This window comes from Ostrinia furnacalis, unplaced genomic scaffold (genome assembly GCF_004193835.3).
Source record: "Ostrinia furnacalis isolate ACB-3 unplaced genomic scaffold, ASM419383v2 OfSCF6367, whole genome shotgun sequence".
NCBI classification, from domain to species: Eukaryota; Metazoa; Arthropoda; class Insecta; order Lepidoptera; family Crambidae; genus Ostrinia; species Ostrinia furnacalis.
Window position 1 is genome coordinate 11659 of NW_021136606.1, and position 27448 is coordinate 39106.

General features: G+C 37.5%; 3 protein-coding genes across 3 annotated transcripts; 2 read left to right on the forward strand and 1 right to left on the reverse strand.

Moving 5' to 3' along the window:
- Nucleotides 1-7255: 7255 nt before the first annotated feature.
- Atx-1 (Ataxin 1) lies at nt 7256-13317 on the forward strand. Its single transcript, XM_028317607.1, has 3 exons — nt 7256-7633; nt 8004-8237; nt 9403-13317. The coding sequence occupies exons 1-3, from the start codon at nt 7265-7267 to the stop codon at nt 9724-9726; spliced, it is 927 nt and encodes a 308-aa protein (XP_028173408.1). The 5' UTR covers nt 7256-7264; the 3' UTR covers nt 9727-13317.
- Nucleotides 13318-13804: 487 nt separating this feature from the next.
- Nucleotides 13805-18693, reverse strand: CIAPIN1 (cytokine induced apoptosis inhibitor 1). Its single transcript, XM_028317608.1, has 5 exons — nt 18416-18693; nt 17845-18074; nt 15675-15840; nt 14652-14758; nt 13805-14003 (listed from the first exon to the last, which is right to left on the reverse strand). The coding sequence occupies exons 1-5, from the start codon at nt 18558-18560 to the stop codon at nt 13899-13901; spliced, it is 753 nt and encodes a 250-aa protein (XP_028173409.1). The 5' UTR covers nt 18561-18693; the 3' UTR covers nt 13805-13898.
- A 5284-nt stretch (nt 18694-23977) lies between these two features.
- Nucleotides 23978-25405, forward strand: LOC114362295 (uncharacterized). The gene is made up of 3 exons (XM_028317611.1): nt 23978-24118; nt 24863-25012; nt 25205-25405. Exons 1-3 carry the CDS (start codon nt 24035-24037, stop codon nt 25325-25327), a joined length of 357 nt encoding a protein of 118 aa, XP_028173412.1. The 5' UTR covers nt 23978-24034; the 3' UTR covers nt 25328-25405.
- Nucleotides 25406-27448: the final 2043 nt, after the last annotated feature.

Genomic DNA, 27448 nt, shown 5'->3' on the forward strand with positions numbered 1-27448 from the left:
AAAGATCAGCTTTTATGGTACCTACAACGTAATAACGTTCACTAGCTCTTGCTTTATTATTGAATTCATAATAAGTAAAAAAATAGAGACGCCTCGTTGGCAGAGAGCTGGTTCTGTCAGTCTCTAGTCTAATTATGATGTCAAGCAAATTTTGCTGTGCAGATTAGCAATCTGCTTTTAATTCGCATGGCGATTATGCTAAAACGCTAAATGGTGTCATTATTATCTCATTACTAGCATTTTATTGGAACCACTTAAGGTTTTGTTTTTAACTTGTACATAATAATGTACACACATTATGTGAGAAAGTAAAAATCCTAGCTATGTAGAGTCGCGTAGTCTGTAAAGTTCTACATGCTTTATACATATGTATTTAAACTTTATTAATACATTTTTGCTACGTTGAAATTATTGATTTTAAAAGAATGTAGCGCGCTGTTAATTGGCCTACAATATTTTATTAAAACAACAATGTTGATTGATCGTAATCACTCGATTAAGTTAAATTGAAATGTTCAAAACCAGTTACTCTATTTTCGTTGTTTCATGAAGCATACTGGTTACCTTTTTAGCCTTAATATTTTATATTAACACATTATGTAACCAGTTACAAGTTATTTAGTAAACACGTCGTCTATTTAATAACACACAATTTATCTTACAGCATTATAGTGAGGATCGGTGCCAAGTTTTAAAGTTTACGAAAAAAACAAACGATTACATCATCTGGACACCAACAGATAACTTATAATGTAATAGTTTCATTGTTTTCCTTAAACAGCCAATGATTCAGCCATACAAATAGAACTATCGAGTATAATGTACATTATATGTAATACTTGCTGAGAATTAATGGTGCTTTCAGATTTAGTAGATCCATTTCTCTAATTTGTGACCCGATTACAATATCAGTTTATTGCATTAGGGACGATTGTTAGCCGACAATCGTTCTGTAGTATTTACTCGTATTCGTGATGATATCACCACTCAGACAATAATACCTATCTATTTCTGTTATATCTTTTGGTGTAATGGGAATGGTTTTGATATTAACATGTCTCGTAAAAGCACACACTACATAGTAAGAAATAAAAGAAACGATTTTTTTTGCACTGAAAACTGTAAAATAACTGGTTTTATTATTTTCCTAAACTTTACAAAGTATTATTAAGAGTTTGAAATTTTCTGTTTAATAACTAAATTACATAAACTGACTACTTTTCATCAGAACAATAGCAACTTGTTATTTAACGAATACAGTCTGTATTGTTTTGTAAATTAACGCGAATTGTTCCAGTCACAGTTCGATAGGCATCGTCTATAAACATTTTGATAGACCAACTTTAGATACACAGCGCCGATAAACAGGTTCCCACGGAGCAAATCGGGCGTGGAGTCAAAATAATCCGACATTTGTAAGTTGGCGGGGTGGTATGAGGTGGCGTGAGGTGGCGTAGGGTGGTATAGGGTGGTGTGGCAAGCGCGCCGGGGGCGGGCGGCGCGGTAAGACGGCGTGAATGGCGGACAAGGTCACGGGCGCCGGAAGTGGGTTACGGGCGGCGCCCTATCGACCGCACCGCCCCATCCCCTTACAACTTTATCCTAATGCTGTAACGAAGTGGTGTTGACTGCGAATGTCTGGTGCAGACGGCCTATTGATGACAGGTGCATTCGTGTGTTAGCGGTCATTTGGAGCGATTTATTATACGGTTCCTAGCCTAGTATAAGCTGCCAAATGGAGGAAATATCATCATGATCTTCTGTTCACAAGCAATTTATTCCTTTTCAACAATCCTAGTCCAATTAGTTGCCTAATGAGAAAAGCTACAAGATTATGCGAGACAGGTTTACCTACAGGAAGTTTGTTGGCAACCACGATTAATATTTGACCACGAGTGCCAGTAGTAAAATTCCAATACCGAATACCTTTCGACGTCTTATTAAACTGTGTTGGTGCCAATTCGCAAAAAGCATATTAGGCTCCATTCCAAAACAGAATGCGTGCCTACAACTCGCCGGTGAATGTGTTATATTATTATAGCAAACAAATAATTAGCAACGGCATAGATACGGTTCAATGGTACGCCGCCATGCTGCGCCCGCGCCGCGCCACGTGATGTAAGCGCTTCCGCGCAGATTCGCTCGCGAATTTGGTCCGCCATTCATTGGCAGGTTTTTGCCACTCGGCCGCGGCCGGCGAACCCGCGGCCTTGCCGCCTGCGCCTACGTCGCGCTACCACAGACGCTGCACTCACCGCCAAACTTTCAAAATTAGAACGTTCTAAATTTAAAATACAATCCGTTGCCCGTTACACCCAATAAATGGCATTTCGTCACGCACACCGTGGATTCCCACAGATTACATAAACATTCTCATCTTGTTTCACTCTACGTAAAACACGAGAATGCTGAAACAAAAGAAAAATAATTCTGAGAAGATACACGCTTCGTTTACTACTTGAGGTTATTTATCTCGATTATGCACGCCTAATGGATAAAGTAGGATAAAACTGTTGAGAGAGATAAATTGTGTAATATCGGAACATCAATTTGCTTTTGTTACGTGGGCACTTGGTCGCTCCACAGACTTTAGTATTCAGGTTTCCGTGAAAAATAAAACCAAAAATAGTCGCGGGTTGTCGGTTGCGGCGACCGAGAGCTAGCTAATTGGCTTGAATTTTTTAAAGCTTAGTCACGATACACCATCTTTCGTTGTTTTTGTGAGTCACATTTGCAAAACAATGTATCTTCGTTTCCTGATTCGTGATACTTATATTCATAACAGCCCCGGATGAACTAACAAAAATAGTTTTACGCTTAGATTAATAAAACCTAGATGGATAGTCTTCATACAAACGCTTCGTCAAGAGTGAGGCAAAAATCTTATGTCATTAGTGTCAATTTTGTTGGGGAGTGTAGACAGTGAAGGCGATTTTCCCGAAAGTAGGGAAATTTTTAATACGTTTTTAATTATTTTATAATTAACAAAAACAAAACGCATCATGTACTTACTTATTTATTGAATTCAAAGTACCTACCTAATTACAATAAGATAAATCGACTTAAAAGTCTCGATTTCATAAAAAAGGAAGTGTATTTGTACGGCGAACAATTGGAAAATAAATTTTCTTGTTACTGGTATCATTCCCGTATTTAATTTTTGAAAGCCAAATTCAAGCAAAATACGCGTCGAATCGTAGTACTTATACTGTCTTATGAAATGTAACTTTCGTTTATCTGATGTATTTAGACACCCTTTCACAGCACAAACCGTCTTATTTAATTAAAAGTCGTCGGACGTGTTTACCAATTTTTCACTTTGACAGTTCATGTGACGTTTACGAGTGAGCCATTCAGGCTTACTAAAATCTGCCTCACTTTTCGTGCATCTATCTAGGTTTTATTAATCTAAGGTTTTACGTAGTTTGGCACGATGATTAAAGAGTATAACGTTTATTCAATTATAGAGACCCATTCAACTGGTTTAGGCGCATACAAGTCCGTTATTTACATTTATAATAGAGCACCAAACAGCTCAAGTAACCAGGCAATAAATCTACGATTAGTGCACACTCGCCGTAATTATAAGGTGCAATTAACTCAGTTATCAAACCACCACTGAACGGATGAGTCATAGCATTTCAAACTTTAAGTGGAACACGACACGACGGTAGTTACGCACTATGCATATTTATTTGTGTTTAGTAGACAGTCAAATAATTTGTTGAATCCATTTGAATTTCAATCGAAACTTAATGTACCGAAAGCGATACGACATTTGTATGGTCGATTGTTGAAATCGTAATGAAATAGGGTACGAGCGCACGAAACGCTTTTTTCTTCACATTTTGGTGGAGCGTTTTTAATATGCCAACAAGGCCATAGCAAGATCGTGACTCTTGAAAGCCTATATTGAGTAACGTTGCCGACGGATTTCATAAAATACTCTTGAAACGAATTATTTGAAGATCAAAGTGGTCGTTGATCTTTTTAACAATTTAGTTATTGTAGTATTTCTCGATATTGGACCGGAGCTAAATAACTTTGAGTGAAATATTACAATACAATTTACTAGAAAATATTATAAGGCTGCCTACTTTGCTTTATTAAAATTTCAATATACATACTTTATACAGGGCGATTTCATAACGAAATTGAAAACAACAACATTTTTCAAGGAAAAAGTAAGGGTCAGAAGAGAGTATTGAAACAATGGGGTCGTGTAACACAGGCAGCAGTCCTTTGTTGCATGACAAAAACTTGACACGTATGACTACAGTAAACGTACAGTAACTCACCCTCGTACGTATGCTAACTCGACAAAAGCTTATTGTTTGTGCAGGTGCGCCACGCATTCTTTGTTCTCAAAATTAACGCCTACAGAACGCTGGAATGTAGAGATCCTCGCTCCCTCTGTTTACTGGACTGGACAAACTTTTTAAACAGTTTACTGGGAATGGTCAAAGTATATTTAATTTATTTCTTTGGAAAATGACGACTATTCTTGAAAAAGAAGACGTAAATGATAATAGAGACGTGTTTCTCGTAAAATAACGACAAAGTTAAATAACTTGACACAAATTAGACTGTAATAAAAGAGAGCAACCAGTTTGAGAGATAAATTAATGTCGATTTCAGTCGAAGGGGGGGTTTTCCCCCCATCGTATCAAACTACATATTGCAAGCATTAAAATACCTACCTTATTCATAACCAAAGCAATGTAAAACAGTATATAAACTGTAAAAACTAGCATAAAAAGTTATTATTGAAACGGAACCTAAATATTCCAATGAAGTGATAGGCATGACACAGTCGTTTACATAAATGCCTATGTAATATTTAAATATGTATTTATTTGTACATTAGGAGCCCCTCTTGTTTACGATATTATGTGCCCGTTAACGTACTCTCTGACCGAGTCAGGGGCGCGCACGCAGGTCATCGCTTATCGAAGCACTAATATTTTATATGCCCAATGCGTGCTCACTAAATATTTTAGGTACTAAAACAACTGAACACTGGCATCGTATATGGTTGTAATAGAGGTGAGTTTTCAACAAAAATGAGTAGTCTGAACTGCTACATTTCTGAACACTTCCCAAATATGTGTTTATTTTTCGAATCATTAAGCTGTCGTGAACTCGGCGATGAAGCGTGATTGAACGGGTTAATTGCACAACACGTGAATTACTTAACGCCGATAAAAATAGTTAATTAGGAAGGTTTAGGTTAATATCGTTATAACCGTTTTCAGGCTAACCAGTTAAAGCAATGTAATAATTTTACAAACCGGTTTTAGTTGTTTAAGAATGTATCAATTTAACTATGCGTTTTAACGTACACGCGCGTGTAAAATGGGTAAATAATAAAAATAAGAAAGTAAATTCTAGTCGGCAGCAATTTATAAAACAAGATATCAACATGTAACGCTACAAGTTTTCTAATTACCAGATAGCCTCCGTGACCCGACGATAAACGGTTCAAAATAACACCAGTTGGCTACTAAATACCTATTTATTTTAAAGGCAATTATTTAGAATTGCGGTAATTAGTGGTTTGGTAAAATTGTTGCTAAATATTGTTGTGTTGGTTAAATGTTGATGTCTATTTGGAGTTCAAATTAAAAATAGACTTGCATACTCGATAAAGAATAATCTTATTAGGTTTTGAAATCGGCTATTTTAGCTCGTAATAAAATAAAACGAGAATTTTTCAGATAAAATATTACCGATGTATAAGTACCTAAACATGAAGGTAAAATTAACTTTTGTTTTATTCATTGGCCTTTAAAATTCAAATTTGATAAAACATGTTTTATAGACGATACTGCTTCGACAATATTTATTGTAGAGTTTGTGATAAGAATATTTATTTTAAAAATAGCATCGTTTTTTTGCTACAACGTAGACAAATGCGTGGGATGTGAAGTCATATAGCTAATCAGCTTAAAGGCTTTTGATTTCCCAAACACTCCTGAGAATCGTTCGATCCATGTTCCATTAAACCTGATGAAATACAAATATCGATGCCTAAAATACGTTTGTTTAGATATACGACAGACAAAACGTCATGCTGCATTCACGCTGAATTATTTGCTTTGTACATATAGCTGAATGAATAATACATTACACATTATTTCATTTTTAAATGGGCGCTTGAATAGCCTGTAGCCTTGTAATATGCAATAAATACTTTAATACAAATTCATGTTCATTCATTTGCTGATGAAATAAACGATTTTATGAAAAGCAAGGTCAATTTTCTAATTTTCATTACGTAACAAATTGTTTATCCGCCCAAAAACATTAACATTTTTGACATAACAAATTACATTGCGCGGTAATGATAATAAAAAAGCACGTGCGTGCTTAAGTTGCATTGTGAACTTAAAAGCGGTGTAATAAGAGTCACTTTACTAGCATGTGTGTTGGAAAATCTATTTATAATGTTGACGTCGCCGCCCCACATTCTTATCGAAGTAAAACGCGTCTTAACCAACCTAGCGCAGATGTCAGACACTTCTGCTTACGAGAACAAGGGCTCAACACGAACTAGTTCTAACTGTTATTTATGGAATTCAATGATAACAAAACGATACAACTCACAAAACAATAACGCATTAAACAAAAGGCGACGAAATAAATGTGCTAAAATAATATTGCTCCAACGAATTTTATCGCGTAGATTATGTAATTGTTTTGGCTACAAAATATTATCATGAGAATTTAAATAGGTAGGTACAACTCGAACACATACAATAACTAGAAACGTCCATTTATCTATTTATTTTATTTTATTTTATTTTTATTTTACAAGGAAAACAATACAGTGTTGAAACTATGTAACTATTATTATATTTGAGTAATAGGCAATAATGAGTTGTATCGAAAGAAATTATCGGCTTTGTTAATCACACTTGTGCGGCTCAATGACTTCAATGAATGGCTTGTACCTACATACCTATTGTCAGAATTATTGAAGAATGAAAGGACTTAAACTTCACACTGAATTCCCAGAGTGAAAGGTTTACCGGTTTTTCTTCATCAGCATATAGCATTCCATTTCAAGCAAAAGACGTCCACTGCTGGACAAAAGCTTCCCCAAGTGCTCACAACAGCCGGCCCTGCGCTGCCCGCGACCTACCATCCACCTAAATTGTGCTGTCGATTTGACACTTCGCTAATGTTTTATGTGGTGTATTTACTAGAATGTATTTTTGAATCAAAAATTTTGACCTGGTGTTCTTTGTCCACAGCACATCCGATGATCTCAGCGAGCCTCTCCGGCGAGGCTCTGGCCCACCTCGGGCAGCTCTGGCAGCAGAGCCACCCGCCGCCGGCACCCGCCGGCATGACGCCGGAATTCCTTGCGCCGCCGCCGCGGCCGTACGCGCGGTATCCACCGCGGCGGCGCGACGCCATGCCAGCGCCGCCGGCTCCGGCACCGTTCCCGTCTTACACGCCGTTTCTGCCGCACGCGTTCCCGCCGTATCTGTACCGGACGAGGGTGCCGCCGCAGCCGCCGCCGTCGAGCTATCCCATGAGGCCGCGGCCGTCGTCAGGGTTTGTGCCGCCGGCGCCCGCGCCTCATTCGCCGCCGACGGCGCCTGCGCCTGTCCCGCCCCCGAGAGAGGTTAGTATCTTTTCTTTTAACGCTCTTTAACTGCAGTTGCTCTGAAAGCAGTGAGTTTTTGCTCGAGGACCATGTCCAAGATTCTGAAGGACCGAGCCTCCACCCTCGAAAGCAGTTGCTAAATCACATTGCCTTTAATCGTAAGGAGCAGCCTATTCTCCTAAATTATCGTCACCGTTACCACCTTTATCATGACTTGTAAATCTTGTGATGCCTTTACGGCGTCTATAGCCAAAGTTGTGCCTTTGACCAGGTCATATGACCTGAACGAATGATATCTCTCACCGAAAACACAATCTTACCATTACTTGATACACCTCTGCCTGTAAACCCAAATTCAATATTCTCAACTACTCCAATCACGTTCCAGGAACCGCCCATGTCTCCCGAGCGAGGAGCGCCCGCGCCATACTTCTGCCGCGGCGCGCTCATCCGCTTAGAAGACGGCTCCCTTCGGCGGGTTGAGGAGATGCGCACAGAAGACTTCGTCATGAGCGCGGACCGCAGCGGAGACCTGGCTCTCACGCAGTGCACCCTGCTACGGATAGAGGAGAGGGGAGAGAAGCTCTCTCTCACTCTCGCGTACGACAGAAATCGCTCGCAGGTAACTGGCAGTTATAAAATCAGCTATTAAAAAAAAGACGAACCTTGCTCTTCGACGTTGATGATGCTAAAAACAATAGAAGATCTACTGTCACAACCTTTTTAAAAATACGAACCTTGCTCATTCTCAATCGATGCTAAAAACAATAGAATATCAACTGTTAGTGCCTTTTCACACGTTCCGGTTGCCGGCTATCCGGCGCCGGGTACCCGGTGGTGAAGTGTATGGGCATGGTACGTAGCTTTCACATGTTCCGGCGTAATTAATCCGGCATGCCCATACATTCACGACCGGGTACCCGGCGCCGGATAGCCGGCAACCGGAACGTGTGAAAAGGCACTTACTGAAGCGACCGGATATCCATTTATAAAAACAGGAAAATAAAATGTTTTGTGTAGACTTTTGGCATATGTAAATATTATAATAACATAATGGAAATTAAACAGTTAAAATGACCTCCAATGAATAGATTAACAAAATTATAAGCTTGACACCTACGCATCGTAATGGAACGCGTATAGATAACCCACGCTGAACTGTCCCACCAAACTCAATGACAGGGGGGCGCTACCATCGTTCAATTATATGGTTTCCAACATGGCAAAAATCGGAACCAGCGATCCGGTATTGACGGTGGCGCCCCACTGTCAATGTCATGCATAGGACAGTTCAGTATTTTGGAACTATAGCCACGTGACAAATGTAACCCGAATGGGCGAGCGGAGCCATTAATGCTTGTCCGAGTGACATTGACGATTACAATAAATACCATTTTATTGTCTCTGGATTTTCTTCATTGCTGTAGATTTTTAACGGCGCGTTCAAGGTCGCAGACTGTTTTTAAATCGTTTAATTAAATTCTTTATAGATGTAAGTCAGTGTTGTTTGTTAATGAAAATATGCTAAGACAAGATAATAAGAAATGTTTTAAATACTACATTGGGAAAGCTCTTGGCCTGCATCTCACCTGGTTGCGGTTCACCTGGTTACGTCAACCGCAGGGGAACTGGCTAACATCTCTACATAAGATATTAATATCTAATACTTTTTTGTTTGCTAAGGCAAATGGAGGATTAGGCCTACACTCCCTACGCTAGCCAGAGGCTATAGGATTAGGCAACATTGATGCTCACACATAACTTATTAATTCTTTTTTCAATTTCAGGTGGAGCTGGAGTCCACGATGGATCACCCGTTCTTTGTGTATGGACGGGGATGGGCAGCGTATATGCCTGAGCGCACGCACGCGCGATACGGGCTCAGCGTGCAAAGGCTGCAAGTGGGCGACGTTTGCGTGTCGCTGGTGGCTCGCAAGCACGCGGCCCACGCGCCCCACGCCGCGCCCGCGGGGCCCACGGGGGCCATGATGACCCCCGCGCCCCCGCAGACCCACCCCGAGAACCTCAGCGTCAAGGAAGACGCCCGCAAGCGGCGGTGGTCCGCCTCCGATGTCTGCGAGGACGACCGCCCTCCCCCAAAGAAACGCTGAACCGCTGCACGCATCTTCCGCGTAACATTTGGACTTTCAAAGTGTTGTGATCGCCTTCGTTGCAAAGACTCTCGTTTCAGACTGTTATTTTTAATCTTGTGAAACGCGATAAGCCGTTTACCAGTACGTAAGCTTCCGAAGCCGAGCTCGTCCAGCGACCTGTCGCTAGTTTCCGCCATCCCAGTGAGAACGCGATGTGTGTTTGTTTGTAAGTTGAGCACTTCTGCAGCGATCGGCAGTCTACAATCGTACGCTTATGATATTCTATTCGGGAACTCTAGGTGCTTATTACTGTCGGGTGCTTCTGTACGCGTTCGTGTACGATGTTTTGTAAATATGTATGTAACTTAGGTCAAAGTTAACGTTACACTCCATGACTAAATTGATGTGTCACAAATGTAGCGTTAGTGCGCCTTGGACTGCGCAGCGCCGCGACAAGACGCTGCCCGGTCCGACTGCGTTTAGTCGTTTAATGACACAAATCGTTATGTACTTGGGAGAACTTGAAGAAATGCTGAAAAACGTACCTTAAGCTCCACCATTGATAGTTTGTTATAAATGGAGTTGTTTTCGATCGAGCACAAAAATATGAGTAAGTTTCTATCAGATCTTAAAGTAGGTTAGATAATGTGATAACCAATGAGATTCAAAATCGCCAGAAACACGCGGTAATGCATTAGACAAAAGTAAAGGTACAATGAATGTTAGGTAGTAGGTAGTTGTAATGGGCTGACGTGCGCTTAAGTCTTGACTGATTCCCGTTGTTCCCGGATCTAGCCCCGCAGTCGGTCGATCATGGTTGTGACTGCTACATATCCGCGGCCGAGCACTCGGGCACCGGTGCGAAGTCTTTCCCTCATAGATGTAGATACAAGAGACTACTTCGCTGTGTAATAGTGGCAAACTCTTCTGACAAATAATTCGATCGTGTATAATAAATGTTGATATATATTGTAAAGTATAATATATTGTATAATCATCACGATTATTAGATGTCATCTCTTGATTTTTGACGTCCATGTGTGATGCACACATATAACTTTTGTATGAGAAGATGTATACATAATAAACACACAGTCTGTGATATTTTGTAGTTATTGGACAGAGTAGGTATGAAGTATTGCTTGAATAAAGGAAATACAAATATATGTTTTAGAGTAAGTGCGTTATTGGTAAGAAACTGTTGTTGTATACTCAAAAAATTATTCGCTGAAATTTTAAAGAACCTGAAGACAAACAAGTAGCGTCTGTGATTTTATACATATAATCGTTATGTAACGACAAATGCATGGCCATATCAAAATCAAATTGATTTTTGTATATTATCATTAAGTGAATATGATTGTAATTGTAAAGATTTGTTCTACGTCCTGGAATTTAATGGAAATTTATTTCGCATAATATTAGTAGTGGACCTCGGACAGTTATGTTTTAGGCGTTTAAAAGTCAGGTATCGCCGCGGAATTGACTTGTCCGAGGGCCGCTGGAGATTAAGCGAAAGGGCGCTAGCTGCGCCCGCGCATACTTGCCAAGTCGCGGAGAGAGCCCAAGCCGATGGAATGGTTCGTAGCTTTGCCGAGTTAGTTTCATTGTACCGTGAATTGTTACGTGCTTATTAATCGTATGTTATATTAACCGACCACCACAGAGCGAACACCTCGTCAACGGCGGATGGTGTTGTACAAAAGTTAATAATTTGTTGTATAATGTATGTAATTCTAGTTTTATCGTCTTATATTATTATTTGTAATTGTAATGAAAGATCTCATTTTATTAATCGGTATTTTCTAACAAGGCGCTTCATTAGATCATGACTAAGCCTACCTCACAAACGTTAAGACTAGTGTTTCGCCGCGGCGCCGCCCGGCCGCAAACGAGTCTAAACAAGATCTCAATTTGATGAAAACAAACTTTTAAAAAGACTGGGACGCTTTACTGAATGTTGTGGGATAGTAGTTTCTTCGAAGATATTACTTAAATTATGATAGGAGCATTTATTTCGTTAAGGGCGCCGCCCACGCACGCTCCGCTTCCGACGCACTGGACAAACAATTAGTACAAAATTCGTTACAAAAAGTATTATTTCCCAAAATCCAAATTCAGAAAGTATTAATTTCAATCAAAGGTGCTATACGTCCTTTGTTAACATAGTTGAGGCACAATCATGATTAAAGTCATGATGATTTTTATTGAGATAATCAACTGAGATGTTTATTAACCAACCAAATTGGCCGTATATCAAAGTTCTTCCGCGCCTCATACTGATAGATTTAGCGAGTCAATTATACACTTGATGGAGTAGATACTAACAGCTGTCACCGCCAGACGCTTAAATATCCTAAAAGTAAGGTGGACTGTTCATTGGAGCGGCATTATATTGAGATACGTACTAATGAAAGAACACTACAATCTAAATCTTAAAAAACCGTTGACACGTATTGCTTGTAGACAGTGGACCTTACTATGCGTCATTTTCTACCATACTCTATATAGAACCAACTTCGTAAATAGTTATTCCTTTTGTAAATAAATTGTTGTACACTGACCACTACTGACCAGACAATATATTATTCTGTATGGAATATCTCGGGTCGAACTGTCAGATTATATGTGTGAGATTAATAAATGGTTCGAATACACGATAGTAAACCATGCTTTCTTGTGTGATAGTGAATAGTAGTATCTAAACTTCTATAGCATAGCAAGCAATAAAAATATTATAATTTCTGAAGATTAATATTACATAATAAATAAATATATCGTGTATTTGTGCCAATTTTTCCAAGCGCGAATGGATTAATGTAGGTTATTGTTGTTCATAGAATATATCTGTGTACTTGAAAATTCTGCAATTCAAATCTGACTTCCACAAGCATTTTGGATCCGTACTTAATTTAAAAATGTTGAAAAAAAAAAGTATGCTTAAAGATAATTTTATATCCCATGTTTTATGATTAAAATTAATTAATTGCACATTTTTAGAATCGAATACACAGATTAAATTGTATAATATCGATGTTGCCAATGTGAGAAACGGCCAGTAATGGTTCCATAGTCCGTAGCCTTAGTTTGCCGAGCTCTACATCTACACTCAGGTGAAAAAATATGTCTAATATTTCCGAAAACAAATGGATAACATTTTTGCATCTGACTGTACAACACACGTCGACACAAACGATTGTGCCATCAGTAACCGGTAATTATATACTTTCACCGATTTCTTCAATGGTTAATTGAATTCGAATATACTTTTGTTAAATAAAAGAACAGATTTTTAATATTACCATGTGTACTAAACAATCAACTCATGTTTTCAATTGTCTGACACTATTTTGAACGTGTAAGATTAACGTAGAGAACAGGTAATGATGTGTCATTTAATTCATAGATAAATAATGATTACCTATATAAATGTTATGTAATTATATGACAAATATGGCAAAAAATATATATGTATATTTTATTGTATAGCGGAATGAGTACTATTTCAGATTAATGTAAATGGAAAAATGTTATAGACCGAGAAAATATGTTAAAGATAAGTTAACTGTTTGTAAAAAGAAGAGAAAATATGTATAATTGAATATTTGATACGATTTGGTTTTATTTATAAATAACACCCCTAAGTTCTCTTTCAGAGTTCCTAAATAAGAACATGCATGAAAAAACTACGTTCTTAATACACCACCTGTCTATATCGAACTTTACGCAGGTACATTAGATGAAAAAATCCTAACCATAAGTCTGAACATTATAACAGTGTTAGGTATCCAAATGATAAAATAATGACAAAATGGACTTGGAAAAAACACAAGTTAGTAAATAGCTCCAAATTACGTCATACGTACACTTTGCCGAGATTGAATCACAAATCTTAGCTTAAATGTATTTGTAAAATAAGAGTAGACAGGTAAGCTGAGGTCTACGACAAAACATCGCGAGCTAAATTTTTTCCAACGCCATCTATTGGTTAAGTAGGAAGTTTCAAACGTACATGCACTATTGTAAGGGAAATTCTGTGAACTATTATAAACTGCTTATTCTTATATTGAACTTCACTTCAAATTAAAACCTCAAGTTAAAATTAAAAATGTTTATTTGTAGAAGCGATCACAACATGGAATACTAAAAGTAAGTAGTGTATATTATAATAATTAGGGCTAATAAAGTGCTCATATATCGGCCTTGAGGTCGAGCATTACCTTCTCTCCGGGCTTGAAAGCGGGCATGCCAAGATACGGGCAAGTTGCACAGCGGAACGCGTCGCCCAGGTAACACTGGAAATTATAATGGATAAATATAAATGGGTGTTTTATATTATTTTGACAATTTCATCAAAACATGATCCTATCAAAAACATTGGAGAAAAAAGCCAATTTAATAAGCTAGAATATACGTGGTTGGTAACTTCGCCGACAAAAGAATTAGATGTAAATGTATTCGTGTGTCTAGAAGATTTGTCTTGGCTTGTTTTTACTCACAAACCAAATTTTTAGAGTAGGTAAATATTATTATGTTAGCCTTACAAAATGAAAATAATAACAAAAGAAGATAAGTTAACCAAATATATTGGTTTGTGCCATTACGTGTTTCAGTATTTTTCGATATTTGTTTACCAACCATCCACTTAAATATTCAATCTGTTTGTATTATGTCGGCATTTATACGCATTTTACTCGACACGCGTTAGAAAATAAAGAACACACTGCCTTTCAGGGAAGTCAAGAAACAAACAAAATAAACATACGATAAAAAAGATGAAGCACTTGATGTCGTGCCCTGAGTGACCAAACAACTGCATGCAGGAGGATTTCATTAATGCTGCTGACAACGCCACTCGAATAGCGGAGTTTTGGGCTGACACTGTGTAGGTTTGTTGTCGACACGATAAGAAGAAGAAGATAAGATAAAAATAATATACATACACTTCCACAAGAAGACTTGGGCGTCTCCTTCGTCTCTCCTCGGAGCTCCTCCGCCAGTCCACACGAGCAGTCTGCGCACGCTTTTCTTTTGCCAGTTGTAGCACATACTGGAAATTTAATTATTCATTTTTTAATTCATTCGTTATAGCCAAATAATGTCCACTGCTGGGCAAAGGCCTAGTTCAAGGATTTCCACTACGACCGGTTCTATTCTTCTGACTGTGCCCTATGAGACAGTTGCCTGTTTATTTTAGTAGGAGAGCTAGGGATCAATAAACTCTTTTCTAAACTGAAACTGCTCAGGAACTTCAAGTTACCAAGAAAACAAAAGGTAGAGACATCAATGCCAAAACATTTTGTTTCTTTTCTTTGTTATATTCTATTCAATGCAAACAGAAACAATTAACTGTTAATTCTAAGCTATTTCTATTTAACACACTATCTTAACTGCAGTTGCTATTTGCATGAAGACTGCATGTAATTATTCGAGCAAAACCTTCCATAGTCATTTACACCACCAGTATAGTTTTTAAAAAACACGTAATCGTAAATACGATCTTATCGCGTCACATAAAAGTCCGGCTCATTCATAAGCTATAATCGAGTGACCCTCAAAGAATCGTTCAATAGGAACCGCAACACAAAACCTCAACGTGGCGTCACGCCAACACACCGGTAAGTCATTGTCCTCTTATTTGGAACACAAAACCTCGCCGCTGATGCCATGATAAAGGCAACAGTAGATTGTTTGACAAGGACACAATGCTGATAAGTGATAACTGTGTCAAAAACATTGTTTAATTGCACTTACTAAATCATAAGTGTTGTTATCAATAATACTGATAGTAACGCCTTGGTTTGTTTGCATCATTATAAGAATAACATTTTGGCACACTTGGCATTGATAGAAAACAAAATAATGGTTTCTTCTTTACAATTTTACAAGCCAATAAAAGTAATTAAGGAGTTCAAAAGAAAAATTTAGGGCTTGTGGAACCAAAGAGAAAATAAGAAATGTGATACCTCTGAGAGATTGCTTGTCTGGTTTCTTCAGATCGTCTTCATCTAAGAGCTGGTCAGGATCAATGGTGTCATCGTCATTGCCTCCATTCCACGCTGATTCCACTGTGTCATCAAGTTTCCATACTGCGGGCTTGCTGCCCAGCTTCAGAGATGCTTTTGAACCAACCTGTAATTTAATAAAATAGGTAAATATTCAAAAAGGATTCAAACTTTATTTCCTTTATTTTCATTTATTCAATTTTATTTTCATTGTTAATCTGTTTTAACTATCAAACAAATTTTAATTGTGTTATCTTTAAAAAGTAGAGATGNAATCGCAATATTTTCTCAATTAACTATTTAGACGACGAAATTGCCTAACTATTTATGCCTATAACATATTTGTAGTGTTACTGGTTAATGATTGTAACGAGTTGAAAAAGTACTGTTTTTGCGCCAAACGGCGTAAACGCTCTTAAGAGCAAAATGATGATTTGTAAGAACTATTTATTAGTCTAAACAAATAAAGAAATTTTGACTTTGACTTTGACACAAAATCACCCTCTCTTGCTGCTTTCATGCCTCACTGACTGAGTTAACCTATAATTAAAAACTTACTTTAACAGAGGTATAGGAGCTGGGACCAGTTTGGGCAGAGCTAATGTCAATTTCACAATTTCAGGCAACGTCACATCAAAGAAATACTGTGACTCTTCCTCTTCTAGATACTATTGAAAAGAAACATTATTTATAATGGATGAAGGATTATGGCTTCAATAAATACCTTTACAAAAAAGACATTGAATGTCTTCTTCATATTAACTAGAGATGAAACGGATAGTTGTTTGGCCGGATACCGGATACCGGATATCCGGCCAGCTGCTAGGCCGGATAGCCGGATATCCGGCGGCCGGATAGTTGGCCAGTTGTCTCGTTGCATGTCGTGACGAGTTTAGCGCCGCACAGGTGCTTCGAACGCGATCAGTAGACTAGACTAGTCACACTTATCGAAAATCGAATCCGTCCGAATAGAATGTCAGATTTTGCCACTTGTCTAGGAGGTAGATCAATTCGGGCGATTTCGGTTGTCATCGTGAGTGTATGATTGAATAGCGAAAATTAAATTAGTTTACTTGTTGCGTAATCTGACTGAAATCAGTGAAAAAAAGATCGCCTATTTTATTTGACAATATTTCGACATTAACAGATATTTAAGGTTGAGAAGTTCTACGGACAACTATACACGAGTGTACGCGCACCTGTCACAAATCTAGCCGAGGACCCAAGAGCTAGACTGACCCGACACTATACCGAAGATATCCCGGACGTCAGTCTGTACGAGATTAGAATGGCTCTCAAACAGCTGAAGAACAACAAGGCACCGGGTGATGATTGAATCACGGCTGAGCTTTTGAAGGCAGGCGGAACGCCGGTACTAAGGGCTCTTCAGAAGTTGTTCAATTCCGTCATCCTCGAAGGAAAAACGCCTACGACATGGCACGGAAGTGTGGTGGTACTCTTCTTCAAAAAAGGTGACAAAACCTTGTTGAAGAATTATAGACCCATCTCACTTCTGAGCCATGTCTACAAGCTGTTTTCAAGAGTCATTACGAATCGTCTCGCTCGCAGGCTCGACGACTTCCAGCCTCCCGAACAAGCCGGTTTCCGAAAAGGCTTTAGTACCATAGACCACANATTAGTTTTTTGAAAGGCTTTAATATGGCTTTTTTGTAACTTTTTGGACTTTAAATAAAAGCCATCATTATTATAAGCCATTTAATTGACATTTACGTCAAAGATCAATGCATTTCATTTTATTAATAGGAAATTGTCGTAGTTTTTTAATATCCGGTATCCGGCCGGATAGTGAGTTACTATCCGGTATCCGGCCGGATAGTAAATTTAGGCCGGATATCCGGCCTACCGGATAGTTACCGGATATCCGTTTCATCTCTATTAAAAAGACTAAAACTTGGCATTCTCAATAATGTAGACAGACCTGGCAATGTTGCCAGTTTTCTATGTAAGTAATAAAAATACCTATAATAAATGGAATGTCATCATCAAACTTACACAACTCACCAATTTTAGTTTAGGTAAGTACAATGAATAATTAGCTAAACATTGAGGAAATCATGCAATAAATATTTAAAGTGCCTGTTGATTTAGATAAATAATACAAGACATTTACCTCAAACTTTGTCTTTTCAGCTACAAAAACATTTCCAGAATCTTTATTCACGTTGATGAATCCGTTTAACTTGAGTGTGCTGGTCAGATCATTGTGGTCTTTCAAGATCAGTCTTCCGCTGGGTCTGAGAACTTTGATAATGATTGCTAGCAGGCTGTCTGTGTGGCTGATGCTGTGTGGCGGAATCCAGTTTGATAAAACTATGTCAAACGATGACTGTGGTCGTGAGGCTAAAACAAATTATAACACTGGTTATCTTGTGGCTAGCAATCAAAGGCAAACTGTTGCTCAGTGATAAAAGTAATATTGTGAAACTTTGGTAATTATAATTACATAATGTTGTAACATTGTCAAGGTGTAACTTTATTGTTAGATTGATGAATGAAATACAGGAATGTCTTGCAATTACAATACATCATGATATTAAGTCAAAATTAAGTAAAATAAAAGGACTTTCAGATGATAAAAATGTCAGTTTTAACACTTGATTTAATACCATTCTGGGTCAAGGAAACCTAACAATACTGTATTGAACGGCTAGGAAATAAACAATACTGAATTGTTTACTTACATTCTGTGATCCTTTCAGAGTTTTCCAGAACAACATTTCCAATTTTCGCAAGAGATTTAACTTCGTTCATCAAATTGCTCAGTTCATTTTGGTCGTTTCCGTTCCAAATAATAAGGACGCTGTGTCCGTCTTTAATGTGATTCATGGTAATATCCTTTATTTTTTACGACGCGAACAGTAATTTGTACACGTTTCCACAATGTTTTTAGTCAAAAGCGAGTTGCGAAATGATTTCTGAAAACCTGCAGCGCAGCCTGGCTCATAGAGAAAAGTAATAGGTACATGCCTGGCTTTTCATTTCACCCACAGATGAGACAGGGATTTCACCTTCACTTTGACAGTTGGTGAAGCGGTCCGAAACTAGCCAATCCTCAGACTAAGGATAAAGCCAATCAGACTTAGTTCATTAACAATCGTAAAAAAAATATGCAAGCATCAGCTGGAAAATTTTCATATTTACAAATTAGTTTTATTTAAAAAATCGGATAATTTTAATCACAATTTTAATTTTTTTATGTAACAGGATTAAGTTTAGAGAAAAAATAAAACAGCACAACGTCTGATTCGGTCCTTTACATGAAGCTACAGATAAAAATGGAGGCCACACTCCAAATACCTACTTGAAGCACAAACTATGTATCACTATCTCGCTCTCTGTGGGCAGACTCTCTCTTTCTAAATAAACAAAAAATATAAAGGACAATTGGCAAAATGGTACCCGGCTCCAATAGATAAGCTTCTAGTGTCATTTTAAAGGTCTTACCAAGACGAACAATGTTTACTATGGCCACCAGCCTCAGATCTGGTTGCGTTCGAAGATAAACATACTTTTTGTGTAACCGAAGTATCATACGTGTCCATCGTAGTTATGGTACTTAGGTTATGCGAGGCATGAAGGGTTTACTGCTCCAACATCCTTCCTTAACTCTATAATTATTGATAGGGATAATTGTGAAATAAATGTGTTTTTTTTTTTAAGAAACTACCCCCTTTTTAATAAAAAAGTTATACCTAGGATGAATCTTGGATTAAAATGACATTTCCATGCCAAATGACAATTTAAGCCAGAGTTCAACTAGGGTGTAACTTTTATTAATAACTAGCTGACCCGGCGAACTTCGTACCGCCTTAACGTAGAGATTTTCTTTATATTTTTTTCCGTAAAAACCTTGTACAGAGTATTAGAAAACTACAAAAAAAAATCAGCCAAATCGGTCAAGCTGTTTTCATGTTATGTCGTGACAACGGAAAACGGGTTTCATTTTTATATATACAGGGTGGAAACGATAAGTGATCTCACTGGATTATTTCTAAACTATACAAGATATCAAAAAACTAGTAAAACCTTTAAGAAGTAATAAAACCTCAACCCCTTCTATACAGGGTGGAAACGATAAGTGATCTCACTCGATTATTTCTAATACAAGATATCAAAAAACTGGTTACTGATCCTGAAAGTGCTTCACGAGCTCTTTCAAACGGTACCAACAACAAGTTACAGAATAATCGGGATCTATCCGTAAATTCAATGTTTCCAGCTTCCATACTAAATGTATGCCAACCACTCAATATTAGAAGTGTAATTTTTTTAAAACTTTAAATAAACTCGCAAATTGCATTCTTATTTAAAATTATTTATGGAAAACATTAGTTTTAGGCTTTACTTGCTATAAAATTTGCTGTAATATTATCAAGGGTAACGCATTTTCTTACATAACTTTTCAATTCCTATCATTGGAGGTCCGAAAATATTTCTCATACAATTTGATACCATAATGATCATTCTTCATAAAAAATTTAAAACCTACATATTTAAAGACATAATCATTGATATTCATAATATCACTAATCATACACTTAGTTTTTACTAATATTTGTTTTCATATATTTTTCTATACTAATGATCGAAACTCATAATCATTCGAATAAATAACTATAATATTCATAAATGTGATGTATCCTAATATATGTTTTCATAAATGTATTACTCATAAGTGTATTTATCCATATTATTGAAATACATGATGTCTATATTCGTATTAAATCGTATTTTAATATTAAATTAATTTGAAATGGTCCAAAACAGGCAATATTTTGTGCCACAAAACTAACGTGACAGAAACGAATCGCTGCAAAACCGACTCCACGTAGTCTTGTCTGCCCTACCCCTAGAGTGTAATTTAAAAGCCGGAGGCGCGGAGGGAGGGCAGCCCTCGCCCGCTGTAACGAGGCTCAGGCGCCCGGGCGAGCTGGAGCGGCTGAGGCTGGTCGCCGAGGCGCCGAAGGCGCCGATGGCGGTCCAAAAAGCCGAAGCTGCGGAAGCAAGCGTGGGTGCCTGAGCCTCGTTACGCAAGGGCGGAAGGGCTGCACATCCCGCAGCGCCGGAGACGACGAGAAACCAATACATGCTGCATGCTTGCTTTCATGCTGCATGCTCTGCATGCTTATCTACTCTATTAAATTATATATGATTTTTTTAAAGATACGAGTATGTCTGTTATAAAGTAAATTATTCTGAACAACAACATTATGAGTTGAAGTATGTTCTTAGTAACAACATTATTAATTAAAACAATATGATCAATGAATGTTATGAAGAAAAAAGATCTGAAAATAAAAATTATGTATTTTAAATGGTTCTTGGTAGTAACAGTATTGATAAAAAAATTATGATTACTAACTGTTATGAGCTCCGATGGTAGTAATAAAAATGTATGAATAAAAAAAGTATGAAAGATAAAATTATGAAGAGAGATTATTATGAACAAAAATCGGTAGTAAGACAAAGAATAGGATTTAGAATTTTATGTGAGCCAATATAGAACCTTATCAAGAGATGAGTACCATTATCTGTGATAGTACTAAATGTATGAAAGATGGAAACATTTAATTTTTAGATAGATCCAGTTTATTCTGTAACTTAATATTGATACCATGGGTAGAGCTCGTGAAACACTTTTAGGATCAGTAACCAGTTTTACGATATCTTTTGTAGTTTTTAATATTATGAGGCTGTACCAAATGTATGAAAGCCGGAAACATTGAATTTTCGGATAGATCCAGTTTATTCTTTAACCTATTATTGGTACCGTTTGATAGAGCTCATAAAGCACTTTCAGGTTATGGGTTGCTAAAGCGAATAAACCCACAAGACACATAAGTCATAAGATGCACCGACGGCCTCATAAAGGTAGCGGGAAGGCGCTGGATGCAGGCCCGCCACCAACCGGCCATTGTGGAAATCATTAGGGGAGGCCTATGTTCAACTGGACGTCCTATGGCTAAAATGATCACGATGATGATGATGAAAGCATTGAGTTATAATGTACTACGTACTAGAGAAGACATGTCAACTAGACTGTTTCTGGCACGTAAATAGGTCCACGGACCGAAATTCAATTAGTATGTGCTCAGCGGTTGCTGTGACAACACGCTTGAGTGCAGTTTTGTTTTTTGAAATATGCCATCCTATAGACGAAAATACTGTTCAAATAACTCCAGATAGATATTAAGTAAAAATCAAGGAATGACTTTTTACCATTAAGTTGTACATATTTATGCACTTTAAAATACTAATTTAATTTTAATTTGTTAATTACAAGACGTCACCGCGGCGGCGGCCATTTTACGAAAATTTCAAAGAATAAAAATCGCAGACTTGACACTGACGCATAAATTAGTATACGAAAGAAAGTTTAAATACAGCAATAAAAAGATTTTTTTAAAGATTATAAGCACTTTGTATTGCACAAATTACTAATAGTCCCGTCCAGCCCCTTGTGTTAAGCTAAATAAGCTTGGGTTACGGGTGGGCTCACACAATAGTCGTGCGGCATCATGGATCAAACTTGTTTGAATCTCACTGCTGTTGTTCGTATGCGACTGGTTAGTTAGTAAATCACCCTAATTATTGACACCTAGCTCACGAGATAGGCTAAAATTATAATAATTGTACAGTGTGTCTGGTCACCAGTGTCCGACCCGTTAGGGCGCAGTAATATATACAATTGATTAGAGATTCATATAAAGAAAAATAGAGTTTATCAGTAGGTATGTATGATCTGTGAAAAATTAAGAAAATAAAAAACAATTTCCAAAATAGCAAGGTTTTTCAATGTGGTCACAAATTGTATTTTTCACTAAAGGGGGTTCGGCGGTCAATGAAGATATAGATTTCGTGACGTTTCCGCACATAGATTTAAATAATAGATACCGCATGTCAAATACCTAAATATAATAAAAAGTATGAAAACGAGCGTGTCATTCTTCGTAATCCATAAGAGTAGGCGCACACCGTTGATTTTTAGTTGGCCGATAGTTGTGCCCGATTTCAAATTGTATGATGAATCGGCCAAATCGAAGTAGGCGTAGTGTGCGCACGTAGGACTGATCATAGCGACGGCTAAGGGTGTCTTGGCCGCAGCGGGGGGAAATGAGACACAACGACGGACGGTTGATATCTGTTTATTGTTATGATTCTATTGCTATTTATACATAAGTTATTTACGGTACACAATGAAACGTATTTGCNAGTAATATTATTTCAATGGATGAAAGCGAATAAAGGGCTAATAGCTTGGGTAGTTCATCGTAAGTGTAATCCTTTCCTTTTCAATGCTTCTTTTAGTTATATTAATAGATTATGGTCATAATACATACTCGTATACATGGATGATTGTGTTATACTTTCATTATAATACTTAGTGGAATTACTGCTTTCAAAACGTGAATTAGAACTGGCCCCATAGCAGACATTTTTCTACATCTAAAGGCCTTTTGAAATATATATTGGTTATGGCTATTGGAGCGGGTACCACTTTCCATACAATTGTGCCCATCATCCTTTGCTCAAATTCAATGAAACTCAATGTAAAATCTTTATTTCTTGACATAGGTATCATTAAAAATGATAAGTGTAAATACTGGTAAAACGTTAAGAAGACATTACTGTAAAAAATGAGAAAAATGTTTACAATGATCCAATGTCGGAAATCACGAAATAAACACTTACGCGTGGAATCTTATGTCTATTCCAGGACACTACGTACTACCGCAACCACGCACTACAAAATTTTGCATCATTTCTTGTGATAAAACAATGATTATTTCCTGTAAACAATCTCAAACGAAATTAACTGCATAATAAACAAAATAGTAAACAACCGCCATGATGGGCCGGATTGGGCCGATGTTGCCACATGGTACCGATTCCCCAGGAATTGGGATTGTAATTCCCTGATTCGCCAACACATTAAACCTAAACGGCCGACAATTTTGTGATTTTTAATTCAACTAGGTAATCGTAGTTCAAATATTTAATTATTTATTTGTTTAACTTATGATTTGGTTAGTGAATTGGCTATTTCGAAGAATTTACTAGGAGATTTAAATCAGGAGATAGCAATACTACAGTTCACACTAAAAAAAGAGGTAGAGCCACAGAGAGCGAGATAGATATAAGTAGGTATTTGACTCAAGTTTTTGTTCCAAGTTTGCCCTCCATTTTTATCTTTAGCTTCATGGTCCTTTACCATTTTATCAAATCTGTCTAATTTGTCAGTTTTGTTGTCATTGTCAAAGTTGTCAAATGTGTGAAGTGATTTCATCGGAACTGAAACAATGATTTTCGAAGCTTTCTTAGCTGGTTTTTGGGCATCTATTGGCAGTACATTAGGGAAAATATCAGGAACCGAATCGATTGTTGTAAGTCTACTTTTTAGCATAAAGTTAGGGTTTATTTCATATTTGTTTCAAATTATTTTGGCTTTGTAGTCAGACAGCAGTTGTCATTTAGTAATTTTGACACTTTACTTTTTAAATGGAATATGCATGCGCAGGCACCAGTGTTGCCAGAAGGTTACTTTTGTAACCTTTTAGGTTACTTTTGAACTGCATTGGTTACTTTTAGGTTACACTAACGAAAAGGTTACTTTTAGGTGATTTTTCAGAAATTGTAAAATTAACTTTTACAGGTAATTCAGTAAAAAATATTAATACTAACAACTTAAAAATTCTGTCATAAACTGCATTTAAGCATGAATTTGATTTATTATTTGTTTAAAAAAATGAGTTTTAGCGAATGTTTTTCGTTAGTGAAACGCAAATCCATGAAACGTTTTTATACAACCGGTCACTTGGTCTTCATGGAATGGTCAAAATTTCGAATTTAGGTAAACGACTGATGATCAATTGTATTCATTTTCCATCCATGAACAACCTTACAACGCTCCCCACCCCCCCCCCCCCCGTATGAAGGTTACTTTTTATTCAAAAAGGTTACATTTTTTTATATTTCTGGTAACTTCTGACAAGACCCGACTGGCAACACTGGCAGGCACAGCTCTGGAAAGTTTTGGCTCGTTGATGGTGCGTCCAGACCATGTCGAGACTGGACGCACCATGAGACGAAGCTTAATAAGTAAAATCATCTTTTCTTTATTAATACAGGGCAATAGTTACGCAATATGGGTATTACTGTTGACCATCATGGTGGTAGTCAACACATGGGGTTGCAGGCACTATCTCCGTTCGCTTGATGCGTGCACCAATTCAGTCGCACCAACCGTGGTGTCTGCTGCTACAAGTTACATCTTATCTGTAAGTAAATGTAAAAACTATATAGCTCAGACACAGTAGATGCGGTTAAATAAGAAATAATACTTTTTTTACCGTTTATTAATTCTAGTAGAGCTTGTAGTCTAAATGCAGAAATAAGTATAAAAGTTACCGTGCAATCTGCTATAGTTGCCCTTATTTTACAGCTTTGTTGCAAGATCTTTATTTTTTCAGGGCCTCATCGGTATATTTCTATTCGAGGAGGGCGCGTCTATGACATGGTGGGCTGGTGCTATGCTCATCATTCTAGGACTGGCCCTAGTGGCACGTCCTCGGAACAAACCTAAAGCTGCATAGTTTTATTCGCACACGTAGGGTAGGTAAGGTGATTAAAGAACATGAATACGCGATAAAAGGTTCGCGAAAAAGAAATACTGTAAATGCAACAATAAATCAGGTACTTTAGTAACTAAGATACTACTAGATAATGGATACCTACTGTATTAACCTACTAATCCTACCCACCTACCTACGTGGATTCAATTTTATGTACAAATTAGTTAAGTAGGTACACGTAACAGTACCTATTATGTTTTTATTTTACGATCATTCCTTTATTAAGTGTTATTTAATCATTAGATAGTTGTACTTATAAAAATCAATTATTAAATATTTTTATTAATAAAATATTGTTTTCTTTAAGTTCCCCGTAAGTGTTTATTCAACTAACTATATCAGGCTATTCTTGTTTCACTGATAATTTTCAACTTACTAAAAAATTCGCTAGAAAACATTTCCCGCGAAAAGCAGGTAGGTTACTGGGATCAGCAGAAAACTTAATTGCGTCCTGAATTTGCAATTGAGCATGAATTACAGCAACTTTAATACCCTTTTAGGGTGCGACAATCGCTTGCTTTGTTTATACAGGATCGTCAAAAACGCAAAGTAAGTGTCCGACTTGCCTCCCTGCAGCGTCACATGTTCAGCCAGGCAATAATGATTAGGGACTTCGGTTGTAATGATAAGTTATCGATATCGATCTGAACTTAGTTACAGTTCGTTCGTTCGTTTCAGCCGAATGACGTCCACTGCTGGACAAAGGTCTCCTCCAAGGTTTTCCACAATGAACGGTTCTGCGATGCCCGCATCCAGGCTCTTCCCGCGACCTTCACCAGATCGTCGGTCCACCTAGTAGGAGGCCTGCCCACGCTACGTCTTCCAGCCCGTCTTAGTTACAGTACCATACCAGTAATACATAAAATAACTTCTTCAACGTCAATACTTATTTTTGACAATAAGTATACCATTAATGTTACCTACTGTGTACTGTGTGCACCACTCGATGAATACTGCTGCATGAAGTACGAGAAAACCAGAAGACTGGAAGTAAATTAAGCTAGCTGAAAGATGATGAAATATGACATGGACTGGCAATTTGCTCAATCCAAATTGAAAATCACCTGCTTACTACCAAAACTATTACTATTATCGATATGAAAGGGCCACCATTTATCGTCAGAGCCCAACCCGAAGGGCTTTATAGACGCAATGACGCCGGCGGCAGTAGCGCGCCGCGGGCCGAGCTCGGCGGACGCGCCCGTTCTTTCTGCCGCGCCACCACACTCGAAACTAACTCGATCGATAACAGAAAAACCACCAAAACTCGAAACGTCCACAGCACGACATCGACACGCTAAAACTACCCCCACTCAGCCAACCAATCATCCCATCGCCATCGATAACATCGCACGGCACACCGGCATCAACAATGTAGCCATAGTGACGCTCATGTTGACAATTTGACAGTTCATGTGAAACCGTTATTTTAATAAACATGTTTATCACACGTTGAGTGTTATTGTTGTTGTTTGTACTTTGTTAGCGACAATAATTCTGTTGATTGGCTGATTTTTATACAACAATCGCTATGGGGAATGGAATGAATAAGGTGAGTCTTTTTGTTATTATTTTAGATTGGTATTTTAATTAAGAAGGAAAGGTAAACAGTGAATCTGGAACGAGAGTGGGAGAGACTACGACACCGGGATTGTTACGTAACGTCATCGTAGTGAGCGTAGCTTCGTAGCGATTCGTAGCATCCCGTGATACCGTAGCCGTAGCCGCGTAGTCCGTAGCGGCACTGAAGAAACTTTGATTTGATAGAATGTTTGATAGTGCCTTTTTTGTTTTTTCTTAGTTAATATACTTAATTTTGTAAATAATTTCTATGTAGAGATTGTTAACTCAGGTAATATGCAGTAATGGTTTGAATAAATTCGAATTTTTATCTTTAAGTATTTCTTATAATAAAACTTTTTATAAGTTTTGCATGCCTTATAAAAATATATAAATAATATTTTTTGGTTTTATATTATATGGTGTCTCGTTGTAGGCTGCTATAATCCTCTAACAATCCTATTTTTGTAAATAATTTACAATAATTTATCTTTACACTAATTAATAAGCCAATTCTTTCTA